The sequence below is a fragment of the Gopherus flavomarginatus genome, chromosome 1 (assembly GCF_025201925.1).
Source record: "Gopherus flavomarginatus isolate rGopFla2 chromosome 1, rGopFla2.mat.asm, whole genome shotgun sequence".
In the NCBI taxonomy this organism is placed as follows: domain Eukaryota; kingdom Metazoa; phylum Chordata; order Testudines; family Testudinidae; genus Gopherus; species Gopherus flavomarginatus.
Window position 1 is genome coordinate 325897340 of NC_066617.1, and position 19096 is coordinate 325916435.

General features: G+C 44.9%; 1 protein-coding gene across 1 annotated transcript in view; it reads right to left on the reverse strand.

Annotated features, from left to right (window-relative positions):
* The window catches only part of LOC127043303 (microtubule-associated tumor suppressor candidate 2-like), a 69663-nt gene that overhangs the window by 20496 nt on the left and 30071 nt on the right, over nt 1–19096 (reverse strand). Inside the window, exons 4-7 of the mRNA XM_050937303.1 lie at nt 11043–11148; nt 5799–5872; nt 3120–3218; nt 1494–1613 (exon numbers count right to left, since the gene is read on the reverse strand). Coding sequence (XP_050793260.1) covers nt 1494–1613; nt 3120–3218; nt 5799–5872; nt 11043–11148 — 399 coding nt within the window. The remainder of the gene's footprint in view (nt 1–1493; nt 1614–3119; nt 3219–5798; nt 5873–11042; nt 11149–19096) is intronic.

Below are 19096 nucleotides of genomic sequence, written 5' to 3' on the forward strand. Positions count from 1 at the left end.
GTTGAGTTTGCAGCAATAGCAGCACTTGATGCAGGGAAATTTGGATTTTAATCTCTAGGAAGAAGCTCTATTTTCCTTACGGTAACAGCTAATAATTATTGTCAAAGGAAGGTAGATTATTCTGGTTGCAGATGTGATTTTAGGTTGTAAAAGCCTTACCAGCATGTCACACTGGTATGGCACTGAAGTGAGCCAGTGGTGAGTTAGGTACAATGTTCTGAGTCATAGGGTGGTGATTCTCAACCTTTCCCACAGTAGTACCCCTTTTATTCATATTGGACCCCTCTGCTCCCCCCACAGAACCTTCCTAACATATGCCTGAGTTCCCCCTCCCAAAGGCCAGGGAGTCATAATCCCCTGACATCTGCTGCGGCCACCTCCCCACATTGAGACCTCTTGTAACAGAGTTATATAAATCATATCCATCGTGGAAGTAGAATCCTACTGCCTGGCATGGTTGAGAAATAGCACAAACAGAAGGACTGGAGACGACCTAGGCCAGTGAATGTAACTGTATCAGCTGTTTCCCCATTCTGCTCTAGCTTAAGGAAGCAGCATGTTACACAGTGCTGTTAAGAAGTCTCAGCTGCGAAGAGCTATTTCACTCTATATCTGCTCACACCAGCAGTTGGTCAGTTCAACAAAGTAATCAACTGGGTTCCCAAACTTCCCCATAAATAGAAACAAAGCTTGCTAAGTGCTGTGCTAAAGCAGCCAGCCCGGCTGCCCCACTGTGGCTCATCCTGTCACTGCGGTAGAAGCCTACTGTGGTTCACACAGGTCAAGTCTCACAAAATGGCTCCACTTTACAATGAAAACGTAACTCCTGGTTAACTGAAAAGTTCATACCTGGGAAGACCAAAACACAAAGAGAGAGAGAATGGAGTGGCTAGGAGGCACTGTTATCTGTATGGTGGGGAGCTCGCAGGTGACCCTAATCTGGGGTTTCTGGTTGCCCCTTGCTAATTTACACTACTGAGGCAAGAGTTCACACCGATTACTGAATTAAGGAGCCACAAGGCATAAGTGTCTCATTCTTCAACTCATATTGCTCCCGCCTTGTTGGCTGCCCCTACTCCTGACTCCAGAGGCAGGGGACAGCTGGTGCCCCATACTTAGTTATAGGGATGCAGGTATCACAGCGGCCCCCCTCCTCCACTGTCTCCTCCCTTACCTAACCTCCCCTGCAGGCAGAGCAGATTTCAAAGTGAAAACCAGAAAGACCAAAACGGGGAGTCATGGAGAGGTTTTGTGGAATGTCATGGGGGAGGAAGAAGGCTGGTGGGGAAGTAGATAAAAAGAAGCACTCCCTTCCCACTCTCCATTTTCGAATGAAAAACTGGGACACTTCACAGGAGAGGACAGGGTGCAGAAAACAGTGTTTAGCCCTCTGTGATCCCTTCATTGTGTTTTTCCAGTCCCGGCCTCCTCCATTCCAATTTAGCTCTTAGCTTCCTATCTCCCTGTTCTGTGAGGGGAAAATGATAACTGACCAGCTTTTCCAGTTCCATGATCCTCTTTTCCTGTTGATGAATTAGCTGATTCTTCATTTCCAAAACCTGCTTCAGGCTATACATATCTTCTTCTAAGTGCTGATATGGAGCTAGTGCAACCTAGGAAAAGAAGGATGACAGTGAAATCTAAGTCTTCCAACCGTAATCACGTATTCAGCCACTTGGTAAAATGTTCCCAAGCACCCAACTGATTTAGAGCCTAGCTCCCATGAAAGTCAAGGGGATGCAGACTCCAAAATCACTGGGGTTGTTTTGAAAATGTTACCCACTATCACCGTTCAATCATTTTAGCTGTATACCTAATTTCATAAGAGAGACAAAGTGGGGGAGGTACTTGCAGTAGGTGAAAGAGGTCCGAATGTTGCTCAGCACCCACAACCCGACCCACTGCTAAGTCTCCTAATATATAGAATTGTTTCTGTCTGTGGGGAGCTTTACTCTTTCTGGAGAAGAGCACAAGTGTGAAATAGCAACAAAGTTTGGAGACCGGGGCTGGGTGTTTGCAGGTTAGAACAATAGCGGATCACTCTGTCTGTGATGTGTGTGGCAAAACAGGTAAACTAGCTATTAGGATTAAACTCCCAGAGGGGAGAAAGACAGTGAATCAGGACACAAAGATACTCCTCATTCTAGCTTAGTACTGCTGAAGTTAGGGGGCTAAGGTTCCATTTACCAAAGCAGTATTGGCCCACATTTTTCTCTCAATTACACTGAATAGAATCCAGAGTAACACCAACGACTTCAGTTACTTTGGCTTTACGATGGTACAACTCACTCCACTGTCGCTGGTGTCACTACTCCGGATTTGCAGCAGTGTAACTCAGAACAGAATCTGGCCCTTTACACACATTTTGCTCTAAGAAGGCAAGTTCACCAGTATACCCCAGTTGTTTTGTGCTGCTCTGTTGGAAAGAAGCAGGCGCTGACCTCAGTCTAGCCCAAGGAAAGTTCCAATGCAGTAGAAAGGGGGGAGTTCTGAATTCTCAAAAGGTATGTGAGGCACAAGGTTAGAAAATGGTCTTCATTGGGTCCAATTTCCCATAGTGTCTGCTAATAATGGGCTTCATTTCGACCACCAGCTTTAGGGATTTTATTGCTTTGTTGTATTTTGAACAGGATATTGATGGAATAAACTTCTCCTATGATATCCCCAGGGCTAGACAGTCCATTACAGGAAAAATGAGGATGGACAGCAAAGAATCCCAGCAGGGGGAGGCACATTCATAGGAAAAAATGTGAAGAGGAAGGAGAAACACCACGGAGGGGAGAAGAGAGAGAGGATTAGAGGGTACTAAAAAGTAACAGAGGGAGCCAGAGAAAAATCCCAAGAAACAGAACTGTAGAGGCAGGATGCAAGTGAGAAATAGACAAAATGAAGCAAAACCAGAAATGGATGGATAATGACCCAATAATTAGAGAGAGTGAGAGATCTTTGTATCCAGAGCCACGCTTAGATTCCAACCCCCACTACAAAGTGATCCAGAGCTTTGGTTTGGGCCCATTTGAGTGGAGATTTCCTTTGCTAATAACCTACCAGTGCAAATGTGGGCATATTTACAAGCATGTCCTGCTGTTTTTAAAATGTATATTAAGGTTGTCAGCTACCTCTAGTTGCTCTTCAGTGTTTTTCTTTAAAGCCTCTTCAAATCGCTTTGCCTTGTCCCTTAGAGAATGGCTCTGGAAGGTGAGGGTATCTACTTGGTCCTGCAATTAATGACAAGTAAAAAACTGTTAGGCTCTAATGATACTTTCATAGAAATCATTTTCCACCACTGTTAGAGTACGTGAGAGCACTGAGTAGAAGGATTTAGAAGCTACCGTGAGAGGACGTTTTTACATGAAATCACTCAAACTCGCAGTGCAGATTTTGATAACTTGGTAAGTAACAGAATCAGGATTTCATGTGGCGAAACCGAGATTAATCATGTGGTTAGCTTAAATTGGCCACCAACTGCAGCTTCTAAACCTGCATCAAGCTAAGACATTCCAGCTCTTTTGGCTGTGTGAGACCCAGTCTCCTTGCTTTGAAGGACAGGCATGTTTGTGTCATACTCATGAAGCAGATAAACTCTATAAGGTTACTGCTCCTCAGGGATCAGCATGGGGAGGTGCTCAAATGCTGCCCACAATCCCAAGCTTCAGAGCAGCTAGATGTCTCTGCTAAAATGATAAGCAGTGAAAGAGTCAGAGGTGGTGCCAGTTTTTTCCCAGTGTGGAGACTGAGGTGGGATAGGCAGAAAATTGGGAGGGCTGTGCCTGTAAGAGCTTCCCAGGCACGGGACCTGGCTCCAGGGCTGGCAGAGCCTTCAGAGAGCAGCAACCATGGCCCAGGAGCATGGGCCCAGGAGCATGGGCTGGAGGGGGTCAGTCCAGGCTGCTGTGGGGAACCGTGGACCCTCCACCTGCCCTGCGTGGTGTGAACACAGGAGGGAACACAGGTCAGGGGTTGCTCTTGGGCCTCCTGGCCACCTGTCTGGGCTTATTTCTGCACTGCTGCTGGAGATGGCACTGCCTTCAGAGCTGGGTGGCCAGACAGTGATGGCTGCTGGCTGGGCACCCAGTTCTGAAGGCAGCACTGCTGCCAGCAGCAGCTGAGAAGTATCTGCATAATATTTGAACGTTGCACTGGGAGGGGTGGCTATGGGAGGCTAAGGCAAATTTTGGGGTGGCTATAGCCCTTGCAAGCCCCTCCTCACAGCGCCACCTCTGGAAAGAGTTAACATTATTGACTTTGGACTGTCATCATTATGTTTCAGAGTTAACACTCCACTAAGAGGAAAGGGGGTGGTTCACACCACTCTAAGGACCAAATGCTAAAGCCCAAATAAATGGGCTTTGCTAGGAGGCCTCAGATGGGTTAGGGGAAAATAATTCCCTCTCAGTCCAGCAGCTTGGTTCAGAATAGTTGCATAGTCACTATCCATCAGCTTTAGCAGCATCTGGGATCTCTGCCATCTACACAAGGAAAAGGATGGTGTGGGGAATTAATGACTGTGAAGCCAAGTAACAGAGGATCTGCTTGCAACTCTTCTTCCTTTGCCTTGCTAGAAAATTTAACTCGAAATCTGAAAACTATGCTGTGTTCTTTTTGCCTCTTGCATCATTATCAGTGACAGATTCTGCAGTCAGAATGTAGGTAACTCTTTTGATGATGATGTATGAGACAGAACAGAAACTGGCTTACTCTTTCTTCACGGCATTAGCTCTGCAGCACTAAAACAATACTACAGGTTATAAAACAACTCACCTAAATCAGTGATGGGATTCATGAGATAATCAATGTACTTTTGACCCTGGTGAAGGCTTCAGACAAACATGTAGGTGCTATTGATCCTACTACTGTAGCTAGTCTCTTTAATTACTTTATGGAAGAAAGGATTTTAAATGTTAAATCACAGGGACACTCTTTCCTCGGTGGATTTCTATCTCAGTTTAGAGAACCAGAACAGCTGAATTTCACTATAATCATTTTAAGTTGATCTGATTTTCAGCTGGTCATTGTGGGGAGAAATTGTGCCAGGCAAACAGAGACAGGACAGTGCAAGTGACAGATTAGAGCTGCAGAACCAAAAGGGGAGATTTGCTTCAGAAAACTATTTTACAAATTGGTATATAAAACTATTGTGAGCACAACAATCCTGCTGGGATGGATAGGAAAACCTAGATTCTGCTTCCATTCACTTTGCTGGGAGCAAGATGGGTCTGAAGAAGGCAAATGAATCAAAACAGTTTTTAAAAAACTTCTTAAAATCCATTTCCCCATCTGCAATTTCTTTGCTTTTGATGTCTTCCCTCTTCTTCTTCAGGCACATTTAGCGTTTTGCTGCTTCCGCTAGAGGGAGAGAAGCTGAGGAGACATCTTTGTAGCTAACATACAGTTTGAAAAGAATGAGCACAAGAACCAAGCAGAGCAGAGGGGCTAGTCAATCGGTACAGATAAAATGTGCATAATTGCTGGACAGTTATTTAAAAATCATCATACAGTAATTATGCAAATCCCTAAACTTTGATTGACTAATAATGGCAATTAGTCAATCAGAGTGCAGGGATTCACATACTATAGTTATTGAGAACTATCAGCATGGTAATTTTGCAAATCGGACATCCAGAATCAATGGGTGTGCAGAGAACTGCCTTATGAGAAAACGCTGTGGAGTTAAGGGTCAGTAACTATACAGCACCCATGCCCTCAGACTGGCAGAGAGAATTCCATTTCACCAAAGTGCTATCATAACGAACAGTTTTGCGACATAATTGGGGTTTGGACATAACAAAAGTATTAACCTGGAGTGACAGCCGCAGTTTTTCAAAACTCTCTTCCAATTCTTTCTTTTCCAGTTCGTGGACAGACATCAGTTCTAGAGAAAATCCATAAAAATTACATTGCTAAATGGGTCTAACAAACAGTATAAATCATGGACAGTGAGTATATTTATCTTCCCTAACATGAACTAAACTTTATTAAGAAGGCAGCTCTAATGAACTGAGCAGGGCCTAGGAGCCAGGCAATAACTCACTGCATGGCCTTGGGCAAATCACAAAAGCCTAAATTTTCAAAAGCATCCACTGATTTTGGGTGCCTTCATTTCTGAGGGCCTTGTAATCAGAGATACTGAGAACCCACGGCTCTTGCTGAGTCTGACTGGAATGATGGGTGCTCATACCTCTGAAAACTAGGCTCTTAATATTTCCAGGCATGCATCAAAAATTGAGGTACCTCAAATGAGTGGGCAATATTAAGTTTGGGCCTTAAATCACTTGTATGTCTCCAGGTCCCCATCTGCAAAAATGTGTGTAAGAACACTTACCTAGGATTCTTCACAGAAATACTGGGAGGGTTAATTAATTAATGAGTATGTTGTACTCTGAAGATCATAAAGTACTATATTAGTATTATATGATTATTTGTATAATTATTGGAATAAATCACCTAACTATGATTTAATAATCAGAAGTAGATTAAATTTTAATAACTAAAACAATTGTAGCAAACTGTGATTGAATAAATTAAATCATCTCTCTCCAATCATTCTTGTTCACTAATGCTTGGAGTACATTATAATTTAACTGGTGCAATGCCATTTTCATCCACAAGAGGGTACTTGAAACCTGTGCTAGGAGAAGAATGCACAAAGATTCTGACAGCATATGCCTCAATAGTAACACTGGAGTTCTATCCTTGAAAAATAAAGTAGCTGAATAGTTAAAAACATCTTCAATCAGGGAACAGTTTTGTTTTCAAAAGGAATAATAATTTTAAAAGATACCAAACTATCTTCTGTCTATAGGATGAAGAAACAGGCTGCAGAGGTCAACTAACATAAACTAGATGGTTCTGAACTATGTTTCTAAAAGGCTGATCACAAACCTAAGCAATATTACCTAATTCAGGAAGGTAACAGAAAATCTAGTACAGTATTATAGGGTGGACTAAGCCAAGAGAACCCTTGCTAGAAGCTTCAGTGCCCTGCCACACCCATCCTAGGAAAGGAGCAGAAGAGGACTCCTCCAAGCAGCTGGACTGTCTGCAGGGGAAGAAGCCAATCAGAAGGGCTGCAGGAGGGCCATATAAAAGAAGTTCCAGAGCCAGAGCCAGAGCCAGTTCCATGCTGGAGCTAGAGCAGTGGCTCTCAACCTTTCCAGACTAGTGTACCCTTTTCAAGAGTCTGATTTGTCTTGCATACCCCCAGGTTTCACCTCACTTAAAAACTTGCTTACAAAATCAGACATAAAATACAAAGGTGTCACAGCACACTGTGAAATTGCTGAAAAATTGCTTACTTTCTCCTTTTTACCATATAATTAGGGCTCTGTGTCTGTCACAGAGGTCACAGAAGTCACGGATTCCATGACTTTCCACGATCTCTGTGACTTCTGCAAGGGCCAGTGTGGCCCCAGGGCCAGCTGCTCAGGCGGCCCCCAGGACAGCCACACCAGTTGCTGCTACTGCAGCCCCCAGCAGCAGTCCTAGAGAGGCCAGAGCAACTGTGATCCACTGGCCCCAGCAGTGGTCCCCGGGCAGTTGGACAGAGCAGCCATGGTCTGCAGCTGCCAGCAGTGGTCCCTGGCTGGCTGGCCAGAGCAGCTACGGTCCACGGTCCCAGACAGCTGGTGTCACTGGTCCTGGGAGCCCCCCTGAAGCATCCCTCCCACCCCCCAGGAGTGACCCCCATGGATGCCCCCCAGCAGTGCCTCCACACCCTCTCAGCACCCCCCTCCCCAAGATTTAATCACAGGTATTTTTAGTATAAGTTATGGACAGGTCACAGGCCATGAATTTTTGTTTATTGCCCGTGATCTGTCCATGACTTTTACTAAAAATACCCGTGACTAAATCATAGTGTTACATAGAATTATAAACTACAGCAATTGAAATATAAATATTGTATGTACATCTCAGTGTATAGTATATAGAACAGTATAAACAAGTCATTGTCTCTATGAAATTTTAGTTTGTACTGACTTCGCGAGTGCTTTTTATGTAGCCTGGTGTAAAATAGGCAAATATCTAGACAAGTTGATGTACCCTCTGGAAGACCCCTGTGTACCTCTGATTGAGAACCAAGGAGCTAGAGGAGTGCACATGGTGTTCCTGGCTGACCAGAGGGAACTAAAGCACCATGGACAGCTCAGTGCTGGCAGGGACCAGGGGAGTGAGGAAAAGCTCCTGCCTGGCTGCTGGGCCTGAAATTAGATGAGCCCAAATGTAAGGGTGAAGCTTTGTTGGAGACTGGACCCTTGGGGAAGTGGCTCAGGGAACTGAAAGCAGTGTAATTAAAGAGACATGATGGCACATGGCTGCTATTCTTATGGACCCTGGGCTGGGACCCGGAGTAGTGGGTGCACCAGAGTTCCCCCCCCATAGTCACTGGGGAACTGGGCTACAATCAGACAGCAATAAACCCCCACAAAAGGAATGGAACTACTTAGTGGCTCAGCTGGGGAGCTGGGAACTAGAATAGACTAAGAGGGCAAAACCATTGCCTCCAGGCAGGAAGCCCTGGGGGTATGGCCTGATACCAGGGCTGGGACTATTTAAGGAAAGCAGACACACCCAATCAGAAGGGGTGCTCGGGAGAGGTGGGGTGCCATGCTGTTACATAGTTATTTAAATATTAGGCATCTGGTGTGTGTGTGTGTGTGTGTGTGTGTGTGTGTGTGTGTGTGTGTGTGTGTGTGTGTGTGTGTGTGTGTGTGTGTGTAAGAAAGAGCGGTACCCACTGAATATCAATCCACACAAGTAAATGTATGTGTTTTGTGTTTTATTCTGAAGTGCCTGTGTTCTGTTTGTCTGATCAGATCACATGGACACACAATAATAAGGCAAAAAATTGAGGGTAAGATTTTCATAAGTGTCTAAGTGACTAAGAAGCATATATCTATTTTTCAAAAGAGATTTAGACCTAGATTTTAAAAGGTATTCAGGTGTTGTTCTGCTCAGCACTGCAAGGCCTAAGTGATTTTGGAGCTTAAATCTCATTGTCAAGAGTGAAAGTCAAGGGGACTTAAGTTCCTAAATGCCTTAGTCACTTCTGAAAATGAGTCTTGAGGTTTTACAGTGCTGAGCAGAGCAACATCGACATATCTTTAAAATGCAGGTCTCAGAAACCTAATTCCTATTGACTTTCAATGAAGTTTAGGCTTCTAAGTGTCTATATCTCTCTTGACAATGGGACGTAGGCTTCTAAGACAATGACATTTTTGAAAATGTTACCCTAAGTTTTGGTTCTCCATTACCTGGGAATATCACCAGTACAGACAGAATTCAGCTCTCGGTTGCACCTATGCAGCTCTCTATGACTTCAAAGGGAGTCATGCATTTGAATCTCATTTGGCATAAAGCAGACTTCTTATACTGGTGCAGAGAGCTGTCAAGTGAAGCTATGGGAAGCTGAGTGCCCAGCACCTGATGGGATCAGGCCTGAAGTTGTTCTCAGTTTCATAGAATCACAGAATATCAGGGTTGGAAGGGACCTCAGGAGGTCATCTAGTCCAACTCCCTGCTCAAAGCAGGACCAATCTCCAGCTAAATCATCCCTGCCAGGGCTTTATCAAGCCCGACCTTAAAAACCTCTAAGGAAGTGATTCCACCACCTCCCTAGGTAACCCATTCCAGTGCTTGATCACAGCATGACAGATCCTTCCAATCTAAGCGAAGGATTCCTCCCATGCAGTATTTCTGTCTGAAATGCACTGTAGCACTAACCTCTTCCTTTTTTAGCTCCCTTTATAGGTGTTAACGCTATTCACTGGTGGGCTTATAAGGAACACCATTAGCATCAGGGGCTTCATTTTAAATCATGTCACAGCTGCATTCTCCAAAACAGCTGTTTCCTTCCTTTTGTCTCCACAGTTAATGCTCACCATCCTTCACAGCCTAAGACGATTAGCTAAAACTAATATTTCATTTCATGAAGGGCCTGACCAAGTACGGTCCCGAGTACCTCTCAGTTCTCACTAACCCCCAGAGAGTGGAAGGCAGGTGTCACCTTGCAGGGTCCAGCTCGACATTCGCACCAACATGTCTAGTTTAAGGCTGTAACCATGCTGCCATAAAAACAACTGTCCTTTCATTATTCAGAGGTCAAAATTATTTGCAAACATGGTAGGTATCTATTATATACCACATCAATCAGTATAAAATCCCTGCAACTGGCCAGTAACATTTAGGCTTATGACATTATTCTCATCGAAGCCCCTGGTGTAATAGAAAAGCTGGCATGCAGCTTTACAAAACGAAGTAGAGGAATCGGTGACTAAACTAGGCTGGATGCTATGTGCCTGTTGGGAGCCCCTCTGCAGTGACAATGTGTGCATAATGTCTTGCAGTTTGATACTGTCTGCTCAGGAAGGGGGAGGTGTTGGGGAGCAGCCATTCTACAATGCTGGTGCCCGTAGCAATAGCCCTTAACTCATACCTGGCAAAATCAAACCTCTGCCCATTGCAGCACTGACTCTGAAGTGCAGAGTTATTCCCTGCCCTATATTTACTAGTGGGTTCAGTCTAATTTTAAATGTCTACAACAATGATGCTTCCATCAAGAGTAGGGTGACCAGATGTCCTGATTTTATTGCATCTTTTTCTTATATAGGCTCCTATTAGCCCCCACCCCCCGTCCCGATTTTTCACATTTGCTGTCTGGTCTCCCTAATCAAGAGCGACTGGAGTCCTCTTGTGTTCTGGCAGGGATGTTGGGGTATATTGAGCAATCGAAAGGCATAGGTTCCAGCTTTTCTAGTCAACCCCTATCTTAAGCATTATGCGTGTACTGAGGTGCTTTTCTATTTTCATCCTTGTCAGCCAAGACAGGTTTATAGGGTTTCATTGTGGAATATTGTTTTCTCCCTTTATCACCTCTCTACAGTGCAACTACATAGTGAGAATTCAGTCCAAAGTTAGAGGGCCAGGGTTATCAGCCAACTGCAATTTCATCATCTGATCGGGATTAAGGAGCTTCAAGCCTATCTCACAGCACTCCCAACTTTAGGACTAAGATGGCTCCATATGTATAAGTGTCCCAGGATTACCTTGAACTTTGTTGTCATGCTCATCCTGGAGTACTGCAATGGCAACTGCATGATTATTTTCCATCTCTAACATTGCAGCTTCGTGAGTGGCTGAAATATCTTCCACCTGTTCAAAAGACAACAAAATAAAGTTATGGACAGAAAAATATTAGTGCTATGGAGCACCAACAGGAGGAACTACCCGAAAACACCAGGGATTTGGAAAATTACAGATGACGCAGACTGAGTGCAACAGTTCTTATGTTATCAAGTGTAATGATTAATTGCAGCTTGTTATGACTCCCCGAGTGAAGGGATGTGGGCACTGCAGCCTGCTTTGTTGCTCTTGCAACTTAATGGTAACAACAGTGATATTAAAAAAAAAACCCACAGGCTGAAAACCTTTAATTTGTCAAGGCCATTTATCTGTTCAGAAACTTCAGCAGCCCATAAACTGAAATGTTATTAACAAACCAGACTCTCCCATATGATCTGATAAACAGACTTAAATCCAATATATCATGGGTTTATTGCCCTTTACAGTATTCTACTACAACTATTTTTATTTTAAGACCTTGAATTAACCTCAATGGAAGATGCCAAAAAGATTTAGCATTTATTTATAGAAAAACAGTGAAAATCATAGCTATCAGCAAATACAATTTGTTAATTGAACAATAATTATTTAGAGAATCATCATTACAAACTTCTATTCCCAGCTAAAATGCTCATATGCTTATTAATCCAATCCCAGTAAGTCAGTGATACCCTTTGCTAATATACACACACGTGTTTTCAAGTTAGTGCAGAAATAAATCATTGAGATGCCACTGAAATCAGCAAGTTTCCCTTCGTCTTCTCTTACTGATCACTGAGAGCGTTCCTGTTGTTTCAGTCAGCGCAGTAACGTACTGATGCAAACAAAAATGACAAAAGCTACATGACAATATATGGAACAGGAAACCTTTCCACTGCCTGCATGCAGCTAACACACCCGTTGGTTTTGTGTAAGGAGCATCAATGGATCGTTTCTTCACATCTTTTATTATAATGCATGTGGATAAGATATAGCCAGATTCCAAATTTTTCTTGTTAGGGCCTTGAGACCCAGGAGTGAGAATTACTTGACTGCAATATTAGGGCAATCCAGTGGCTGAATAAGCAAGGAGGTGAATATATTTAAGAAGTGATTCAACAAAGTGCACTTTATTCTTTAGTTCCCATTGGTGGATCACTCACTGGTTTATTTTTGATATGATAAAGACAATAAAGAATAAATATATATAAATAAGACCAATGGGAGTTTTGTCTCAATAAATCACATAGGATCAAGACCTCCTAATTTAGCTGAGATTCATTCTTAGCACCAGAGATGTGCATCAAGTCAAATATGATGGGATTGTGTCATGTATCTGTTAGCAAAACACAGTGCTCATAAAAAAGTCAAGTAAAACAGCCTCAACCTTTTGAATATTCATACATACATGTCCGGTGACAAATAATCACCATCTCATTCTGATTAACTATTGCAAGGATTCTACAACTACGTTGTTTCTTGTGACAGCGCTGATCATACAATTAATCTACCACATAAGACTCTGGAATCATTTCAATCTCTTTTACCAGTGGTTTCCGCCAACACTTCACATTTTGAGTGCAGTTAGTGTTCTTGAAAGGTGCCAGGTTGGCACCCCTGGAGACTGACGCACGTGGCATCTCTATGGAACAGACACATCACCATCCGTGACAAGATAAGCTTATTCAAATCGTTCTAACCTGGAGCAGGAGGAACTGCCTCTTTGTTTGTTCAAAACTTAGTCTACAATGGTGCCATGTAGTAACAGTTGCGATGGTGGTTTCTGTTGATTTGGACAACTGTCCTAATGGAAATGGACTAGGACCATCAACTCACATCATAACAGGCTAATGAAAAACCATCATATGGCAATGAGTCCTTATCACTATTGACTCAATGACCTAATGCTGAAAAGATCTGCATCTCATTTCCAATTTCCTGGGCTTTCCAGCCTCCATCAGAGTAATCTTCTGATTGCCACAGATGAAGGACTATATAAGTCACTTGCTCTTCTGGGCTTTGTGAGGTATAATGATCACATTCCCTAATCAAACATATCCTCTTGCATCGTTTTGTAATGTGGTGTATCAAACAATTGTATTTTTATAGTGAAACAGCTGTTCACTGTGAAGTTGCTTCATGCACACAGCTGTTTTATTTACACAATGTTAGATTAGAGAACAAAGACAGAGCCACAGAACTAGTGTGGATAAGAAAAAATGTTTTACTACATATAATCATTCAAAATAGCTAAGTTAGCTCAGACATCAGCTGCCAAATTTCTAATTAAATGAGATAAGATTTACATTTAGAATGAAAAATATATATTTCACTTGGAATTTGAAATTATACAAACTTGTCTTGATGATAACATGAGAAGAGATAGTGCTATGGTTAAGAATTATTCATAAAACAAAGTGGGATTTAGTTGCTGAGATGAGATCTAAAGAGTGAGTGATTAGAGGGTGGCTTAGTGAGGTGGTACTGATGTATGAATACCATCAACCCCTTCCCCTGGTATGTATATTCTATTGTTTGTATGTCAGCCTATCACCACCTCTGAAGCACTGCCAGAATTCTTTACCCTGTACTTGCTTAAATCTTTATTTATGCCTTATTTGCTTTCTGTATGAACACTCCATTGGAATGACCATGCTAAATTCCTAATCTTCTGAGATCTAGGAAACAGGAGGCAGAGTTTCTTTCTCCACCAGCTTCACTGGCATGTTCCCTCTCAATAAAGCCAAAAAGCTAGTTTTCAAAAATTTCTCCACGGATTTTGCCCAGCCTAACTTTCTGACTCCATACCCGTTTTCCTTCTGGCTCCCTTTGTTCTTCCAGTGTAGCCTCCTCTGCCACTTTTCATAGTAGGTAGATTCTTTCACACATGGAATCAGCTCTACCACTGACTCACTCGTTAATCTTGACAAAGTCACCTAACCTCATTTTTCTGTCTGTAACAACTACCTCCCAAAGGAGTTATAAGGCGTAAGAACATAAGAATGGCCAAGTGGAGCCAGACCAGTGGTTCAGAAGATCTGTCTTCTGACAGTGGCCAATGCCAGATGCTTCAGAGGGAGTGAACAGAAGAGGGCAACTGTTGAGCGATCCATCCCCTGTCATGCAGTCCCAGCTTCTAGTGGTCAAAGGCTTAGGGACACCCAGCCCATGGGGTTGCAACCTTGACTAGGGTTACCATATTTCCTATGCTGAATATGGGACACCTGGTAAAATTACTCATATTCAGGCGAGTTCAATGGCAATCAATCTGAACTGGGCAGTACAAACATTCAAATCAACATCAAGTTGACTGAGCCCCTGTTAAAAAGAAATACTGCATACTCGGATTCTTTTTATTTACCTTCTTATCTTTAAGACTTTAGCGTTGACATGGGGAGAGATGACATACACCTCACTCTCATACACCTCTCTCACATGAGTGGGGGCGGGTGACCGACCGACTTGACCCTCCCTGCCCTCCTGACCCTCCCTGCTCTCCGCCCTCCATGCCTGGCTGGGCCTCTGGGATGGACTCACCTCTCCTGGTAACTGGTGCCGCATCTTCCTGAGGCAACATGTAGGGGGGCATGCTGGGTCACATGTCCCCCTCCCCAGATTTCAGCCAGGGTTCAAACCAGAATGTGGCCAGCAGCAGCCTTTCGGCACTGTGTGGGAGGGAAGGGATGGGAGCTGCTTCCAGATGCGGGCAGGCGGGGGGAGAGGAGGGATGACCTGACCCATCTCTTTGCAGAATTCACCTCCCCCTCCTCCTCCTAGCTCCCCTGTGACTGGAAGCAGCTTGTCCCTTCCTGCTTGCACAGTGTCAAAGGCAGATAACACCTCCAGGCTGCTGCTGGCCATCGACATAACCCAGCTGCCTCCTGTCCCTTCACGATAGCACGGGCAGGAAGGGGTTAAACCCTAAGGATGCACTGTGCACCAGGGCCCAGGGAATCAGACTGCAGGAGCTTCAGTGAACCCGGCCAGAAAGGTGGCTCAGCAGAGGAGGGTGCCTAGGGGTCGGAGCAGCCCTGCTCCTGGGTGGGGAGGAGGCGCAGGTGAAGAGGGTGCTAAGCCCCTGCCTGGGGTGCTGCTGTGCAGCCTGCAGGGCTGGGGTGCGAACATGCTGGAAATTGCTTCTGCTCCCCCCCACCACCACTCCAGAGCTTCGCTGAGGGGTGGAGAGGCTTCCTCGTGCCAGCACTGTGCGGGGCTTTGGCACACGCAGGGCTCGGCTGCTCCTGGCTAGTGCCCCAGATCGGAGGGTCTTGGGCTTTCCTAGGGCGCTGGCCCAGCCAGAGGCAGTGGAGGAAGGAAAGAGCCTGCCAACCAGGCTGTTGGTGAGTTGAGTGCTCTGACCAGAGGCTGGTTCCCCGTGCAGCACTGGGAGCGGGATATATCCCGCCAGGGAGGATATGGAGGAGCAGCTGGGATGGGGGGTAAAAGGGCAAAGTAAGGAGAGCAGAGCGAGAGGGGGAGGACCTAAAGGACCGATGGGTGGGCAGCAGAGGCGACACGTAACCGGATGCCACCTGGTGCCTGCCCACACTCACCAGCCACCGCAGCGTGCAGCCAGTGCTGTCTGGAAATGGGACAGAGGGTGGGGCCCTGCTAGCCAAGAGCCAGCACCCAGCAGGGGCTGCACTGAAGGACCAGCAGAGGGAGAAGCTGGCCCTGTGCTCTGCAGCTTTGCCCCACCACCAGCCTTGCACTACCCACCCCAATCGTCAGCCACTGGATACCCCCCTCACCGCTGGAGGGCAAGAGGCTGGCGATCAGGGATTTGGCCAGCAGCAGGACTCGCCAGTACTGATGGAGGGAGCAGGCAGGGAAGAGACAGAAAATATGGGACAATGTGCCCATTTTTAAAGAAAAAATTGGGACAACTGGAGGGCTTAAATATAGGACTGTCCCCTTAAAAACAGGACATCTGGTCACCCTAACCTTGACCATCTTGACTAACAGCCATTGATGGACCATGAAATTAATTAATTCATTTACTTGTAACCCTTCTGCCCCTCTGAGCTGGCAGCAACAAGGGCCGGGTTCAGTATCCAGGGGTTCCGTTTCAGTAACACAATGCATAACTGGCTCGAGCCCCCACCCAGTGACCTGGGACACTCACATACCACACCCCCCTGAGCGCCTCTAGGAGGCAATACTTCCCCTCTCGCAGGCACGGAGTCAGAGTGTAGCAAAATCTTTTTAATAAAGGAAGGAATCAATGCGGCATCCCATTGGAGAAACACCACAAACAGGGTTATAACACAAACCATAAACAAAAACCCACCTCCAAATACGTTTGGCACTGTCCTTTTTCCCCTTAGGGTTTTAAGTCCAATCACCCCGAAGTCCAACAACCCAAAAGTCTCTGGTCAATGCCACCCCAGAGTTCGAGAGTTTATCTGTAGAGGTCCCTCCCCCCAGCCTGGGTAGAAAGGGGCACCTTACATGGTCCGGGGCCAACTGCCCTGCCTCTCCGTGCGTTCTGCTTCCGCCTTCTCCACGAACTGCTCCGCTTTACCAGCCGCTCCACTCTGCTCCTTCAGCCGTCCTCAGAAACTGCTCCGCTCCACCAGCTGCTCTGCTCCATGAGCTGCTCCAGTTCTCTCTGCAAACTGCTCGGCTCTGCTCGCTCTGTGGGCCGCTCCACCCGTCCCACAGCTACTCCGCTCTGCCAGTTGCTCCGCTGCCACCAGCTGTCCCGTGATCCGCTCCAGCCATCCCCACAACTGCTCCACTCCGCCAGCTGCTCGGTTCCACAGTATAGCTTCAGGCTCCGCCTACTAGTTAGCACAGTACTCAGTGCTCTCAGCTCAGTAATTTCAACTCTCAGTGATCTCAGCTCTTAGTAGGGGAGCCCCAGTGCTAGTGCACCATTAGCCCAAAGTGAGCTCAGCTCAGTAACCTGTATTTAGATTCTTGAGGGAATAAAAAAAATCAACTCTGACATTCGACAGTGGAGAGAGGAGGGGGTGGAAATGGTGCTTCTGGCTCCATAAGGAGACTGCACCACCAGGCACAGATACCTGTCCACAGCCTCTCACAATTCACTGGGTTTTGGAACCCATGTCCCTTGTCTAGCAAGTACCACCCAACTGAGGGTGAGTCATTTGTCACCAAGCAGTCCCACAGCTCGGCAGTCTGGGATAGGGTAGGCGTGCCTATGCAAATACATTCTCTGAAATTCTTTCCACCAGATGTCAGGGTAGAGCTTATCCTGACTCTGCTTACATACTAATGAATAAATATTGAGAGGAGGCCCAAACTGGAGAAGTGTAACGAGCTGGAGAGCACCGTACATGGGTGAGATCATTAGGAAAATGTTTGAAAACCTGAAACACAACTTTACTTTGGATTTTAAAAAAATCTTGATTTAACTTAGTGTTGGACTGACAGCCCTGAAGACTAATTCATATTTTTGTATGGGACACTGCAACCCTCGAATGAGACAGACTTACTTCCATTGCTTCAGCTGGCAATAATATGGCGGATTAAACCATAACAGACTGGGAAATGAGCAGGACAAATATGCTAAGAATCCAATCCCAGCACAACCTGTCTGACCTGAGTCAACTTATTTTATAACCCGAGTAAGAGCAAAGCACCATCCTGCCTAATATCTCTAAGAGCTGCCCAAGAAATGAATAGAAACACAGCACTGCAAAGAAAACAAAGAACAAAAAACCCCAAAGCTTAAATCCTCAGCAATTGAAAACCTCACCTATCAGTTTCCAAACAATCAGTAATGTCCAATAGTACATAGACTTCACAACAAGACATCTTTAACAAACAAAAATGACTCAATATAAAAGGAGTAAAAACAACAAGAAGTAAGGTTTAATATAGATGGTAAAAGATTAAGAGCGAAGATAAGGAAACTCTCTAGCTTAAAACACAAAGACCCTTTGACTCAAACTTTCACAACTCTTCCCACCACATACTAGGAAATCAATACTCGGACAAAAGCACTGGGTAAAACAGCACACTTGGGAAGGATTTAAGATCAATAACTATAAAAGGATTTAGCACTTCAGAATGGTCAAACCCCAGCAAGAGCACTCCCATCCCTGCCACAAAGGAATCAAACATACATAGGAGACTGAAGGAAAACATTCTTAATAAAGACATTATCTAGAATCTGCCGTAAGAGATTATTGGTTCATTGACTGTGAGGGAAAAAAAATAATCAACATGTGAACAGACACCTTCAGGCTAGAAATGGAGGAAGACAGATATTTTCTATGTAGATTATCAGACAAAAAGCTTCCTTTTCAGCGTTAAGCTACACTGGAGAGCTTGCGGCTACGCAGTTATCCTGGCTAGAGCTAGCTGGGATTCAGAGCAGGATTTTGCGTCACCCATGATGAACTCAGAGACATTGGATCTCATTCTCATGCCTTGCACCACAATGCAGTCATTTACTGTTGTGCAAAGTCAGGGTCATTCTGATTGATTAGTGCTTTAAATCCACCTCACACAATTGCAAACGATTACAGAAGGTACAAGGATCACGGCCAGAAAAGTTAGATGACTTTCCCAAGATCGCTCAGTGTTTCAGAAGCAAAGCCAAGAATAGAACCCTGGAATTCTGAGTCCCAGGCTTTCACTCCAAACTCTAAACTATGAGATACATATTAAAGAATCAATACATCCCTATGTGAAATTTCAGCCATGAGACCCTGCAGGCAACAGGACTACTCTGTTTCTTAGGTTTCAGGGTTAGATTCCACCCAGACATGATGAAGAATGGAAATTAAAATGAGAAGAGCCTTCCATGAATAGCGTTTGTTAGGGCGGGTCTACACTACTGCTTAAGTGGATTTAACATACGTTGTGTAGGGGTGCGAAAAAGCTTCCCTTCAAGAGACGCAAGTTTTGCGCCGTCGATGCCAGCGCTGTGTCAGTTGGAGACACTGTCCTGTGAACATAGCTTCTGTTTCTTGCTGAGATGGAGTAATTATGCCAACAGGCAAGCGCTCTCCTGTCGGCATAGCAT